Raw genomic sequence first — 15,182 nt, forward strand, 5'->3', positions numbered from 1 at the left:
CATAGTGTATGGGGATCTCTGCACACATTGTCCTCCAGCTCTGTGTCATAGTGTATGGGGATCTCTGCACACATTGCCCTGCAGCTCTGTGTCATAGTGTATGGGGATCTCTGCACACATTGCCCTGCAGCTCTGTGTCATAGTGTATGGGGGTCTCTGCACACATTGTCCTCCTGCTCTGTGTCATAGTGTATGGGGATCTCTGCACACATTGTCCTGCAGCTCTGTGTCATAGTGTATGGGGATCTCTGCACACATTGTCCTCCTGCTCTGTGTCATAGTGTATGGGGATCTCTGCACACATTGCCCTGCAGCTCTGTGTCATAGTGTATGGGGATCTCTGCACACATTGCCCTGCAGCTCTGTGTCATAGTGTATGGGGGTCTCTGCACACATTGTCCTGCAGCTCTGTGTCATAGTGTATGGGGATCTCTGCACACATTGTCCTGCAGCTCTGTGTCATAGTGTATGGGGATCTCTGCACACATTGTCCTGCAGCTTTGTGTTATAGTGTATGGGGATCTCGGCACACATTGTCCTGCAGCTCTGTGTCATAGTGTATGGGGATCTCTGCACACATTGCCCTGCAGCTCTGTGTCATAGTGTATGGGGATCTCTGCACACATTTTCCTGCAGCTTTGTGTTATAGTGTATGGGGATCTCGGCACACATTGTCCTGCAGCTCTGTGTCATAGTGTATTGGGATCTCTGCACACATTGCCCTCCTGCTCTGTGTCATAGTGTATGGGGATCTCTGCACACATTGTCCTGCAGCTCTGTGTCATAGTGTATGGGGATCTCGGCACACATTGTCCTGCAGCTTTGTGTTATAGTGTATGGAGATCTCGACACACATTGTCCTGCAGCTCTGTGTCATAGTGTATGGAGATCTCGGCACACATTGTCCTGCAGCTTTGTGTTATAGTGTATGGAGATCTCGGCACACATTGTCCTGCAGCTTTGTGTTATAGTGTATGGAGATCTCGGCACACATTGTCCTGCAGCTTTGTGTTATAGTGTATGGGGATCTCGGCACACATTGTCCTGCAGCTTTGTGTCATAGTGTATGGGGATCTCTGCACACATTGTCCTCCTGCTCTGTGTCATAGTGTATGGGGATCTCTGCACACATTGCCCTCCTGCTCTGTGTCATAGTGTATGGGGATCTCTGCACACATTGTCCTGCAGCTCTGTGTCATAGTGTATGGGGATCTCTGCACACATTGTCCTGCAGCTCTGTGTCATAGTGTATGGGGATCTCGGCACACATTGTCCTCCTGCTCTGTGTCATAGTGTATGGGGATCTCTGCACACATTGTCCTCCTGCTCCGTGTCATAGTGTATGAGGATCTGTGCACACATTGTCCTGCAGCTCTGTGTCATAGTGTATGGGGATCTCGGCACACATTGTTCTCCTGCTCTGTGTCATAGTGTATGGGGATCTCTGCACACATTGTCCTCCTGCTCCGTGTCATAGTGTATGAGGATCTGTGCACACATTGTCCTGCAGCTCTGTGTCATAGTGTATGGGGATCTCTGCACACATTGTCCTGCAGCTCTGTGTCATAGTGTATGGGGATCTCTCCACACATTGTCCTCCAGCTCTGTGTCATAGTGTATGGGGATCTCTGTACACATTGTCCTCCTGCTCTGTGTCATAGTGTATGGGGATCTCTGTACACATTGTCCTCCAGCTCTGTGTCATAGTGTATGGGGATCTCTGTACACATTGTCCTCCAGCTCTGTGTTATAGTGTATGGGGATCCCTGCACACATTGTCCTCCTGCTCTGTGTCATAGTGTATGGGGATCTCTTCACACATTGCCCTGCAGCTCTGTGTCATAGTGTATGGGGATCTCTGCACACATTGTCCTGCAGCTCTGTGTCATAGTGTATGGGGATCTCTGCACACATTGTCCTCCAGCTCTGTGTCATAGTGTATGGGGATCTCTGTACACATTGTCCTCCTGCTATGTGTCATAGTGTATGGGGATCTCTGTACACATTGTCCTCCTGCTCTGTGTCATAGTGTATGGGGATCTCTGCACACATTGTCCTCCAGCTCTGTGTCATAGTGTATGGGGATCTCTTCACACATTGTCCTCCAGCTCTGTGTCATAGTGTATGGGGGTCTCTGCACACATTGTCCTCCTGCTCTGTGTCATAGTGTATGGGGATCTCTGCACACATTGTCCTGCAGCTCTGTGTCATAGTGTATGGGGATCTCTGCACACATTGTCCTCCAGCTCTGTGTCATAGTGTATGGGGATCTCTGCACACATTGTCCTCCAGCTCTGTGTCATAGTGTATGGGGATCTCTGCAGACATTGTCCTGCAGCTCTGTGTTATAGTGTATGGGGATCTCTGCACACATTGTCCTGCAGCTTTGTGTCATAGTGTATGGGGATCTCTGCACACATTGTCCTGCAGCTCTGTGTCATAGTGTATGGGGATCTCTGCACACATTGTCCTGCAGCTCTGTGTCATAGTGTATGGGGATCTCTGCACACATTGCCCTCCTGCTCTGTGTCATAGTGTATGGGGATCTCTGCACACATTGTCCTGCAGCTCCGTGTCATAGTGTATGGGGATCTCTGCACACATTGCCCTCCTGCTCTGTGTCATAGTGTATGGGGATCTGTGCACACATTGTCCTGCAGCTCTGTGTCATAGTGTATGGGGATCTCTGCACACATTGTCCTGCAGCTCTGTGTCATAGTGTATGGGGATCTCTGCACACATTGTCCTGCAGCTCTGTGTTATAGTGTATGGGGATCTCTGCACACATTGTCCTGCAGCTCTGTGTCATAGTGTATGGGGATCTCTGCACACATTGTCCTGCAGCTCTGTGTTATAGTGTATGGGGATCTCTGCACACATTGTCCTGCAGCTTTGTGTCATAGTGTATGGGGATCTCTGCAGACATTGTCCTCCAGCTTTGTGTTATAGTGTATGGGGATCTCTGCACACATTGTCCTCCTGCTCTGTGTCATAGTGTATGGAGATCTCTGCACACATTGCCCTGCAGCTTTGTGTCATAGTGTATGGGGATCTCTGCACACATTGTCCTGCAGCTCTATGTTATAGTGTATGGGGATCTCTGCAGACATTGTCCTGCAGCTCTGTGTCATACTGTATGGGGATCTCTGCAGACATTGTCCTGCAGCTCTGTGTCATAGTGTATGGGGATCTCTGCACACATTGTCCTCCTGCTCTGTGTCATACTGTATGGGGATCTCTGCAGACATTGTCCTGCAGCTCTGTGTCATAGTGTATGGGGATCTCTGCACACATTGTCCTGCAGCTCTGTGTCATAGTGTATGGGGATCTCTGCAGACATTGTCCTCCTGCTCTGTGTTATAGTGTATGGGGATCTCTGCACACATTGTCCTGCAGCTCTGTGTCATAGTGTATGGGGATCTCTGCAGACATTGTCCTCCTGCTCTGTGTTATAGTGTATGGGGATCTCTGCACACATTGTCCTGCAGCTCTGTGTCATAGTGTATGGGGATCTCTGCAGACATTGTCCTCCTGCTCTGTGTCATAGTGTATGGGGATCTCTGCACACATGGGGGATCACTGCACACATTGGGGGAATCTCTGCACACATTGGGGATCTCTGCACACATTGGGGGTCTCTGCACACATTGGGGGTCTCTGCATACAATTTGGGATCTCTGCACACGAGGGATCTCTGCACACATGGGGGATCTCTGCACACATTGGGGGTCTGTGCACACATTGGGGGAGCTCTGCACACCTTGGGGGTCTGTGCACACATTGGAGATCTCTGCACACATTGGGGATCTCTGTACACACTGGGGAGCTCTGCACACATGGGGGATGTCTGCACAAATGGGGGATCTCTGCACACATTGGGGATCTCTGTACACATGGGGGATCTCTGCACACATTGGGGATCTCTGTACACATGGGGGATCTCTGCACACATTGGGGAGCTCTGCACACATGGGGGATCTCTGCACACATGGGGGATCTCTGTACACATTGGGGATCACTGCACACATTGGGGACATCTGCACACATGGGGGATCTCTGTACACATTGGCGGTCTCAGCACACATTGGGGATCTCTACACACATGGGGGATCTCTGCACACATTGGGGATATCTGCACACATTGGGGATATCTGCACACAAGGGGAATCTCTGCACACATGGGGGATCTCTGCACACATTGGGGATCTCTGTACACATTGGGGATCTCTGTACACATGGGGGATCTCTGCACACATTGGGGATATCTGCACACATTGGGGGTCTCTGCACACAAGGGGAATCTCTGTACACATGGGGGATCTCTGCACACATTGGGGATCTCTGTACACATGGGGGATCTCTGCACACATTGGGGAGCTCTGCACACATGGGGATCTCTGTACACATTGGGGAGCTCTGCTCACATTGAGGATCTCTGTACATATTGGGGATTTGCACACATTGGGGAGCTCTGCACACATTGGGGAGCTCTGCACACATGGGGGATCTCTGCACACATGGGGGATCTCTGTACACATTGGGGAGGTCTGTACACATGGGGGATCACTGCACACATTGGGGACATCTGCACACATGGGGGATCTCTGTACACATTGGCGGTCTCGGCACACATTGGGGATCTCTACACACATGGGGAATCTCTGCACACATGGGGGATCTCTGCACACATTGGGGGTCTCTGCACACAAGGGGAATCTCTGCACACATGGGGGATCTCTGCACACATTGGGGATGTCTGCACACATTGGGGATCTCTGCACACATGGGGGATCTCTGCACACATTGGGGAGGTCTGTACACATGGGGGATCACTGCACACATTGGGGACATCTGTACACATGGGGGATCTCTGTACACATTGGGGAATCTCTGCACACATGGGGAATCTCTGCACACATGGGGAATCTCTGCACACATGGGGAATCTCTGCACACATTGGGGATATCTGCACACATTGGGGATCTCTGTACACATTGGCGGTCTCGGCACACATTGCCCTGCAGCATGATGGAGCAGGAGATGCTGACACCTCTCTGCATGTGACTGATCACATGGCCATGACATCACTAAGGTCCTTTCTCCTGTAGATGCGGAGCTCTGGCCTGGCGGCTGCTCCGGAATCTGATGTAAGAGCCCTGATTTCCCGGCTGGAGGAGGGGGCGCCTATTAGGGGCAGTGTATGAATGTAGTGGGGTCGGGCTGGGCTGCGGCAGGGTGGTCCGGAGCAGCCCGCCTGTCTGTGTGCTGCAGATGGCGGTGTCCTGCGCTGCTCTGTTATGTAATGACATGGGATAGAGCCTTGTGTGTGAGCAGACCCTGTGTGATGGAGGCTGCGCCCCTTTCTTCTCCGTTATGTTGGCTTCTCCCCATTAGGACGTGGTGTTGCATGCAGTGCACGGTGCTGACCAGCAGAGAGCGCTGTTCTTGCTGTCAGAGACCATTGGAGTGGAGACCCCAGCAATGTGGATGAGGTCCGGCTGTCTGGTACAGTAGGCTCCTTCTCTTGCTGGAAAACTAAACACTTAAAGGGAACCTGTCATCAGGGTTTCCCCATATAAACTTACAGCACCACCTTTAAGCCCTCTTATCCATCTGTGCAGCAATCCATGTATAAGCCCCTACGGATCCATGGAAATCCCTTTTATAATCCCCCCTCACAGTGTGCTTCTCGGCACGGTCCGGGCTGCTGGATGTCACAGGTCTGAGCCCAGTGCCTCCTCTGACCCCGCCATCTCCGGCCCTTCTTTCTTGATGGACATGGATGACGGCTCCTACATCATCCTCTCAGTGCTGCACATCTGGAGTCTGTGCAGTTAGAGCAAAGACCTGCACTGGTGCTTCACTGCCCCACGAAGGGCCGATAACCCTTAGGTGTAGCCATTACAGGACTTTGCTCTGCTTCACCTGCACAGCGCTGTGAGACATCTTCCACGTCCATCAAAAGACAGGAGGGCCGGCAATGGCGGGCAGAGAGGAGGCTCTGACCACAGAGCTGCGACACCCATCGGACTGGTCTGTGCTGATTAGCATACCACGGGGAGAATAATAAAAGGCAGTGTGTGTGGGGGAGCGGACGCCAGACCCAGATTGCTGGAGTGATGTGTAGGAGGCCTTAAAGTGCTGCTGTTAGTTTATATGGGGGATCCCTGATTGCAGGTTCCTACAGCGTTTATTATTGCCTATACTAAGGATAGATGAGAAGTGTATGATCATGGGGGGGGTCCCACACTGAACAGGGATCCTATCCCCCCTGTGTGAGTACTGTCTGTGCGATGTCTGTCCCACATGCTCACTACTGCTCTCATGGACTTATAGACATGGCAGCGGTCTAGAATACCGCTGTTCTTGAGATCGGTAGGGTCCCAGCAGTCAGAGCCCACCTGTCATCCTGGGGTTAGCAGAGAACTTTGTGGGACCACTCCTTTATATTGAGCCGACAGCCGGTAATAGCATGACTTGCATTCTGCATCTTTACTTGTCTTCTACCTGAGGGATATGTCGACTTAGAAATCTGTTTTGAAAGATCCATGACCAGAGTCGTTTGTTTCATTGTCGTTTCTTTCCTCCACTACAGCTTATTTACCATTATCTGAAGGACAAGTAAGAGAAGGCCGACGTTTTCCTGCAATTCTGTTAATAGATATTTTGAATGAAAGTGTTAAGAACCCGTGTGTCCTGCACATTGTATATGGAAATCCTCCAGTAATATATAATTATGTGCAAATGCAAGTCCGCATAACAGCTGCTAGCTCTAATACTCCTGCTTGAGGCGGCTTCCAAATCTGGTTTAAGTGGCATTTGCAAATTTAAAGCTCAGATTCAATGTTGGACTTAAAGATGAAAGATGTGTGCAGGATTTGTAGCCGCGAACTTTGTGGAAATCAGCGGAAATGGATTTTTCACTCAACTGCTAAACTAAATCTTCAAGTGATATTATCCCACGTTTTGGGTAAGGAGATCTTACGTGACGGCAGTGCTGAATTTGCCTGCAGTAAGTGCGCATTTATGCTTGAACGTTTCTACAGGTTCGATACGGTGATTGCACGCATTGAAGCCCTCTCAATTGAACGATTACAAAAGCTTCTTTCTGAGAAGGATAGACTTAAACATTGCTTAGCTAGCCTTTACAGAAAGCACAACAATGAAGAGGGCCAGGAGGCCAAGTCAGGAGATGGCACAGTTAGGGGTGCACACCTCTCTGAAGTGCAGTACTCCTATACCACTCTTCTGCAGGAAGACTTTGCTTTTTCTGGATTTGAATACTGGACAGAATTGGAAGAAGCTAGCCAAGAAATTCAGCATTGTTCACACCACGAGGGGACAGCGGCTGTCCCGAGGAAATGTCACGGATGTTCTTCTTTGAGAGTGGCTGATTCGGACTATGAAGCCATTTGCAAAGTACCTAGGAGGATAGCCCAGAACATTTCTTCTGGTCAAATGTCCTCATGCACCAGCACTTATAATGATCTAGTAACCGTTCCTCCAACTTCAGAAAATGAGGCTGCAAACGATAAGATTGTATCAGATGGCGATGGTTTGGACAGATTGTCTTCTACACATTCTGCTGAATCACTTCCAGATACCAAGGATCCAGGGTGTAACTTACAGAAAGCTGAGGAGAAAGTCAAATCCAACATGGACAATCTCAAGTGTCATTGCTCTTCATGCACCTATGCTGGTAGCACATCTGGATATGTAAGAAAATTAGATCTAGCACTCAGTCTTGTTAAAATGTTCGACTACAAGCCGGTCCAGAGTCCAAAGGGAAGTAAAATACCCGTAAAAAGCTGTTCAATTGTAAAATCGACTAGTACCCTTAATAGTGCTCAGTCCAGCGTATCAAACACTGGGCTCGGCTTCCCGGACAGTATAATCGAGTCCCCTCCAAAAACGTCTCAAGACTTCATTACTGAGATTTCTGATCTTCATGAACTGTGGTACAATGTCTATGAAGATTACATTCCTATTGACGTGCAGGTACTCACCTTCATCTTTTACTCTCTTTGCTATGAAAGAAATGCTTGATGCTCTTGAGTCAGATGCCTGCTACTGTAGATAGGATAACCCTATCCCTCCCCTTATATATGTATGCAATCGTACATCTAGAACTCGTCTAAGGAGGGAAAAAACCTTAAGGGTATGTGCCCACGATGTGTCCAGGCCTGCAGCCCAGACGCTGCGGAGAAGCTGCCGGCGACTTCCGCTCATCTATGCAAATGAGCGGCGCCTTTTTTTTTCTACTTGCGGACTTTCCTCATAGAGGTTAGGTCTATGGGCAAAGCCCGCATGCAGACCCGCAAGAGGAGATAGACATGCTGCGGTCTGGAAAGACGTGCCGCATGTCAGTTTCCGCAGGTGTGCCGCAAACACAAAGTGGTCATGGGATATATACAAATCCCGTCCACTATGCTGTAACATCTGGCGGCTCCGGACCGTGTGTAAGGCCACGTGCACACATTCAGTATTTGGTCAGTATTTTACCTCAGTATTTGTCAAAACCAGGAGTGGAACAATCAGGGGGAAAGTATAATTGAAACACGTCACCACTTCTGTATTTATCACCCACTCCTGGTTTGGACTCACAAATACTGAGGTAAAATACTGACCTAATACTGAATGTGTGAATGTGGCCTCAATAATCTTTCCATAGTAGCCACACCTTGTATACCATTTGCCATCTTTCTCTATTACCAGAGAAGCCTTTACCTTCAGGTACATTTGGAGCGCCTGTGATTGTTAGTGACATGGTGACTTTTTGCCCTGAGTCTGGTGGTTTCCATCTGATTCTCGGTGACATTTCTACACTCCCGTTACATATGAGCTTATTTGCCTCCCTATAAAATTGACCATTTCAGAAAGTAAAATGTGATGGCCTCAGAGACAAGTACTGATGAGAGAGCACAGACCAAGCGGCCGAATAAATCTGCAAGTATAATTAGAAATCGATAAATTGCATATTGTTGGGCAAGTTGTAAATCGCCTCACCCTAGGTATATATACTGTAATAGCGGTATATTATTAGGGCATGCAGTCTGAGGCCGTTCACCGCACCGTCGTGGTGTTCTGGATTTGTCACTCAGCAAACTCCAGGATCGGCCACATAAGATGTGTGCGGGGCCTCCTGGCTGATGCTGGAGGATTCAGCCGAAGTTCAGCGTTTCTGGGATTTATGTAACAGCGCTGGGGAGATTTGCAGGAATGTGATTTCAGCAGACTCCGAGACTTGACCCATGCGGTCATTAATTTTATCCCTAAAAAGCTTGTTAAGGCGGTCACATGAGTATATCCAGTCATAGAATTTTAACATATGTAATAAACAGTAAATTATCATCCTAAAGGGACCCTGTCTCCATGTTTTTGCTACTCCAGCTGAGAGCAGCATAAAGTAGGGGCAGAGACTCTGATTCCAACGCTGTGTCCCTTGCTGGGCTGCCTGCTTTCATGTCAGAAAAATCACTGTTTTAGCTGCTGCACATCTATCAGTTCTCTGAGTGTTGAGCTCTGTATAACCCCACCCACTCCACTGATTGGCAGATTTCTGTGTACACTGTGTGTAGGCAGAAAACTTCCAATCTGTGATGTGGGTGGGGTTATACAGAGCTCATGAATATGGAGGAGTACATGGCAGCAGGTTTACTAGGCCACTAGTGATAATCTCCTGCTGATAAAACAGTCATTTTATAAAACCTACAGCAAGCAGCTCAGTAAGTGACACATCACTGGAATCAGGGTCTTTGTCTCTACATTATACTGCTCTCAGATTAGGTGATAAAACCTGCTGATGGATTCCCTTTAAAGCTGCCCTTACTTTACATATACCGGTCTATCATTACAGCTCTGGGAATTTCCACATACCTAAACACAAAAGACAATTAACTATTCACAATGTGACTTTCACACTGTTCTGCCTAAAAGAAATTCTTCAAAAACACAGCTGCAAACAGTGAAAATGAGACCTACAAGTGAAATAGTGTCATCCTCTGTTACTTTAGCAATTTCCCCATTTGCCTCCACCCTCCAGTCCCGGTGCAGGACCCCCTAGCTGTAGCATTTGACAGGCATGAGGTATTGGCCCCCTCCTTACTGTAACAGCGGTCGTTGGTCGGCCTTTTTCTGGCATATGTGGGGTACGGTGTAGAATGAGTGGTACACTTTTTAACTGCAATACTTCCATCCACATTTAGTTATTTTTTAAGCACAGTGTTGTGTATCACTATTTTGATCCAGACTCGAAAGCTACATTTGCTCACATGTTTTAGGATGAATGAAAAGAAAGGTCCAGATTCGGAGAGGCTGGCATTATACACTCCAGTCTTAGTGATGGGCGTACTGGAGTAAGATGCACCTGATTTATTAAGAGGCAATGTAATGAATCAGCTGCGTCTTACAGCTGGTATGCATGTCCGTTCTCTGCCAGAAATGTTACTCCAGTCAGATTCTGGAGTAAGGTAAGCCAACAACTGCCCCAACTCTGCCCACACATTTTGCAACATTTGAAGGTATTTTTCACCAGAAAACTGGCGAAGACACCTTTATGGATTAAGTCCAAAGTTGTGAAAAATATAAGCCAGAATGCAAAAATTGGTCAGCACCCATCTGATCATTAAATGGTTAATGAGGTCTGTCTGAGTCGGTTATCTGGATTTCCCCGTCACCTAATGAGATCAGTGTAATTAAATTACATAATTGCTCTGAATTGCTTTTAAGCCAATGCTAATAGGTTTTCATGGAAAAACAGCTGGAGAAAAGTGTTAACTATGTAGATTAATATTTAGATTAAAGCGTTATTTCCATCATTAGGGGATAATTTACTGATGATTGGGGATATGACCACTGGGACCCCCAGCAATCCTAAGGGTATGTGCACACGATGCAGAAATGAAGCAGAAAATTGACAAGCGCTTTCCAGGCGATTTTAGCATCACTTGGAAAATGCTTGTGACAACTAGGTCACACTATATAAATCCATGCAAACAGCATGGATTTATATAGTGTGACCCGAGAGAATGGTAAAAATAAAAAATAAATGTATACTTTACCTTCCGATGGCCCGCGCTGTCCTGCTCACTCCGTTCTCCCTTGCCGGCAACATTGAATTGAAAGACCTGCCGACGTCAGTGTCACGTGACCCGTCACATGACTTTGACGTCAGCGCAGGTCCTTCAACTCACTGCAAAGTGCCGGGAACCAAGCAGGAGCGGTGCGCGGGCCGACAGAAGGTAAGTATACATTTATTTTTTATTTTATTCTTTTTTTACAGCTTTTTTATGGTACCTGGGTGTGGAGGAGAGTCTCATCTTCTCCACACTCGGGTACCATCCGCACATTAGAACGCGCCAATAACGCAAGTACAAATGCCGTCTTGCGGAATTGGTGCGTTGTAATGCAAGTCAATGGCGGCGAAAACGCCGCGTTTACGCAAAATTAATTGACATGCTGCGGATTTTTGAGCGCAGCTTTTACGCTGCAGAAAAATCCGCATCATGGGCACAGCACATGCGGATTTCAATTGGGGAACATTGCTGCCCTTCTACCATGCGTTTTTAATGCGTTTCCGCGGCGTTTACGCAGCTGCAAAAACGCCGCGGAAACGCATTAAAAACGCATCGTGTGAACTCAACCTTAGAGTTTGGCCCAGATTCATCAAGACTAGTGATTTCACACCTGTCTTGAAAAGGGGTGTATTGGAGTCAGTCACTCCTGATGCATTAATAGGCGCACGCTGCTTAATGGATTGGGAGCATCAGAGTGGCGTGCGCCTGTGTGTTTCACACTTGAAATCTCACTCTAGTCACTGACTGGAGTGAGATTTCTGCCGTAGAGAATGCCCCAGCTCATCATCAATTTGAAAATACCAAAGTCTCAATTTTTGCTCAACTTCTCATTGCGCTAAACTTTTTCCAAGCAGTATACTCCAGAATTCTGGCGACATTGCGTTGCTGAGTCGGGGCTTTAGTGTTGTTCAAGTGGAATGGTGCTCATACACATTAGATACAACTAATGTATGGGGAGCACCAACTCTGCGGAAGAAGGATCCTGTTATATTGGATCTGCTCCTTTGTTCTTATGGGAAATGAGCCATTACCAGACCCATTTCTACCCTGAAACACACATGCATTCTTAGCCATCGGTGCGATCATTGGTATAACAAGGGAGGGCTTGGAGCAAATTATCATTTTTCATTGTCTGATTGCTGCACCCTGCCCTGGAATAACGGCACAGTGACGAGGCAGGAACATGTTTGATATTATTTTCTATTCCAACTTTACCAAAATAAAATATAATTCTAATCATTTTATGTTCTTTCTTTACAGAATCTGGTTCAAAAACAGGGTCAGGATGCAATGCATTATGAAAATTTGCTGGAGCAGCAGGCCACGAATCTGCACAAAGCAGGGACGGAGGTTCAGGCACTTCAAGAAAAATTGCAGGAGTCCAAGGATCTTATCAAGGTCCTAATTTTATTTCAGCTTTCCTACCTAACAGATAAGTAGCATAGGTGTTATAGATCCATACAAATTAACTCTCATACAGGAGGAATAAAGCTGCCTTTCTGGTTTTCTCTCTGCCGCCAGTTCTCATTTTTGCAATTCCGTTTTTTCTTCCCTTTTCCAAGAGCCATAACTTTTTATTTTTCCGTCGATACATGCACATATAAGGGCATGTTTTTTGCAGTACGATATGTAGTTTTGAATGATACAATTCAATGTACTGGAAAAAAATTGCAAGTGCTGTGATATTGTGGAGAAAAACAAAATGCAATTCTGCCATGAGCATTAGATTTTGTTTTTCTGGCATACATTCTATGGTAAAAATTATTCTGAATCACTATTCTCCATGTCCGTGTGATTGCCGCAATACAGAACTTGTGTATATATATATATTTTTTCTCATTTAAGTGGTGAAAAAAATTCCAAAATTTGTAGGAAAAAAAGAAAATATTGCTTTGTGTCTATTTTTCGAGACCTGTAACATTTTTATTTTTTTTCATTGGTTTGAGCTATGGGAGGGCTTAATGTTTGTGCTCACGTTCAGATCTGTTTTTTTGCATTTTTTTTTAGGGAGCAGCGGTGACAATAAAAAATGCAAATCTATTTTTTTTTATTTTTATTACTCATTTACTGATCAGGATGATAGATTTTATATCTTGATAGAGCGGACTTCTATGACTTAAATACCACATGTTTGTTTTTTTATTTTTTTTATGTATAATGAGGGGAAAAGACCTCTGTTTTTATTTTTTTATATAAAAGTTTTTTTTTCTTTTTTAGCGATGACAATATTGCAGTATATAGTGAAAATTGTTGCCTCCTTTGAAGCTTAGAGGAAGACCAAAGTGACAGAGGCCTTCAAAAGGCCCCTGGCTGTCATAGTAATCATATTGTCTCGCAATCGCATCATTCGACGCCAGTGGGAGTCGGCAAGCGCTAGCAATAGTGAGCGTTTCATTTAAACGCCACTATCAGAGATTGACTGCAGCCCTAAATGACTAACAGCTGTGGCCAGAACTCAGCTCTGTCCGTGGCTTTTAAAGACCCTCACAATCATGTACATGTATGTGATATTGCGTTAAGGGGTTAGAAACAATCTGACACCTGATCTGAGAGCAGCATAATAGAGACAAGAGAACCTGATCCCAGCAATGTGTCACTTACTTGTCTGCTTGTTGTAGTTTTGATATAATCACTTTTATCATCAGTAGATTATCACTAGAGGACTAGTAAACCTGCACCGATATGGTTATGAGCTATTTATAACCCTGCCCATCACACTGATCAGCTGCTTTCTGCCTATGCACACTGTGCACAGAAACCTTCCAATCAGTGGTGGGGGCGGGGTTATGCAGAGCTCAGCATTCAGAGAACTGCTATAGATCTGCAGCAGATAAAATAGTGATTTCATCAAAACTACAGCAAGCAGCCCAGTAAGTGACACATCGCTGAAATCAGGGTCTCAGCCTGTGGTGAGTCCGATTATTGTGGTGACTGGATGCCCAGCCGGCTGTATTCCCCAGTGCATGCACTGTCAGGTCATCTTAGACATGGTGACATGATGCTTCTTTTCTTCAACAGCGCATGCTCAGTGGAATCATCATTGACAAAAAAGAGGACACCTAGCCGATTACACTAGCTGTCACATGCTCAGTTGGGTGATGGTAGACATGGTACATACCGCTTTCCCTCAGGCCAGCACATGCTCAGATGAGTCATCGTTAGCCTGGTAGCACAAAGCTTTTTGCTAGAGGTATACTTGTAACAGAATCGTTCCTAACATATTGCCCTGACACTTGGTTTGACTATACAAACGGAAATAAACGTTAAAGTTTTCCTCTTCAATATAATGACATTTGTTGAATCTTATTTGGTCTAATTACAAGTTAATAGAACAGAAAAGGACATATAAAGGTTTTAATGTAATATATGAGTGCAAAAATTATATAATGAACTCCTAAAATAAAGTCAAGCAACATTCGCTAAAGGTGAATGGATCTAAATGACTGTATTAACTAAGTGGCACTGTAGAGAAAGATAAAATAACATGGATAATACACTAATTTACGAGGATTGTAAAATGAACATTGCTAGGGGGATGCAACTCCGCTGCCTCCAATCGTCAGGATAATTACGCAATCGACTGATGAGTGATGTATGAGGCCACAGCTGTTTCCACTACTAGGTTTTGGAGAACTCTCAGTGAGCATATGCTATATTCACCTCTTGATTCCAACTCGTAGAATATATATTAAATTCTATAATTTAAGTGTCTAGATCCTGGGGTGTTTATTACAGCACCTCTCACCCTCTGTCCCCACATGAAGCAATTGTGAAGTGCCATTGGGTTACTATCGCAGTACTTCTTTGATGCCTCTGAAGCCCAGAAGGAATATTCCCATCTCCAGGATCCTATCCCAATATGTACAAGGTATAATAATAATATTAGCAAATACCTCCGATTAGAAACGTAGTATAGTTCTTCTGCTTTGCTATGTCACTTTCCCAATGTGCAGGGCATTGCAGTAGTTTAGGTATCCATGGTAACAACCACTAACTGCTGTCACTCTATTAGTGGCCATAACCATGGATACCTAAGCTACTGCAATGCCCTGCACATGGGGTAAGTGAATCAGAAGAACTATACTACATCTCTAATTGGAGATATTT

General features: G+C 46.0%; 1 protein-coding gene across 5 annotated transcripts in view; it reads left to right on the top strand.

Moving 5' to 3' along the window:
* Window positions 1–15,182, top strand: part of PDE4DIP (phosphodiesterase 4D interacting protein) — a 738,656-nt gene that overhangs the window by 277,981 nt on the left and 445,493 nt on the right. For 4 of the 5 annotated variants that reach the window (XM_073644094.1, XM_073644092.1, XM_073644093.1 and 1 more), the window contains exons 1-3: window positions 5,057–5,147; window positions 6,596–7,998; window positions 12,336–12,473. In XM_073644094.1, coding sequence (XP_073500195.1) covers window positions 6,844–7,998; window positions 12,336–12,473 — 1,293 coding nt within the window. In that variant the 5' untranslated portion in view covers window positions 5,057–5,147; window positions 6,596–6,843. Of the gene's footprint in view, window positions 1–5,056; window positions 5,148–6,595; window positions 7,999–12,335; window positions 12,474–15,182 lie in introns of those variants that run through there. The other variant, XM_073644096.1, reaches the window with a different exon arrangement.

The sequence above is a fragment of the Phyllobates terribilis genome, unplaced genomic scaffold (genome assembly GCF_046119375.1).
Source record: "Phyllobates terribilis strain yellow unplaced genomic scaffold, ASM4611937v1 Scaffold_8__6_contigs__length_399053987, whole genome shotgun sequence".
NCBI lineage: Eukaryota > Metazoa > Chordata > Amphibia > Anura > Dendrobatidae > Phyllobates > Phyllobates terribilis.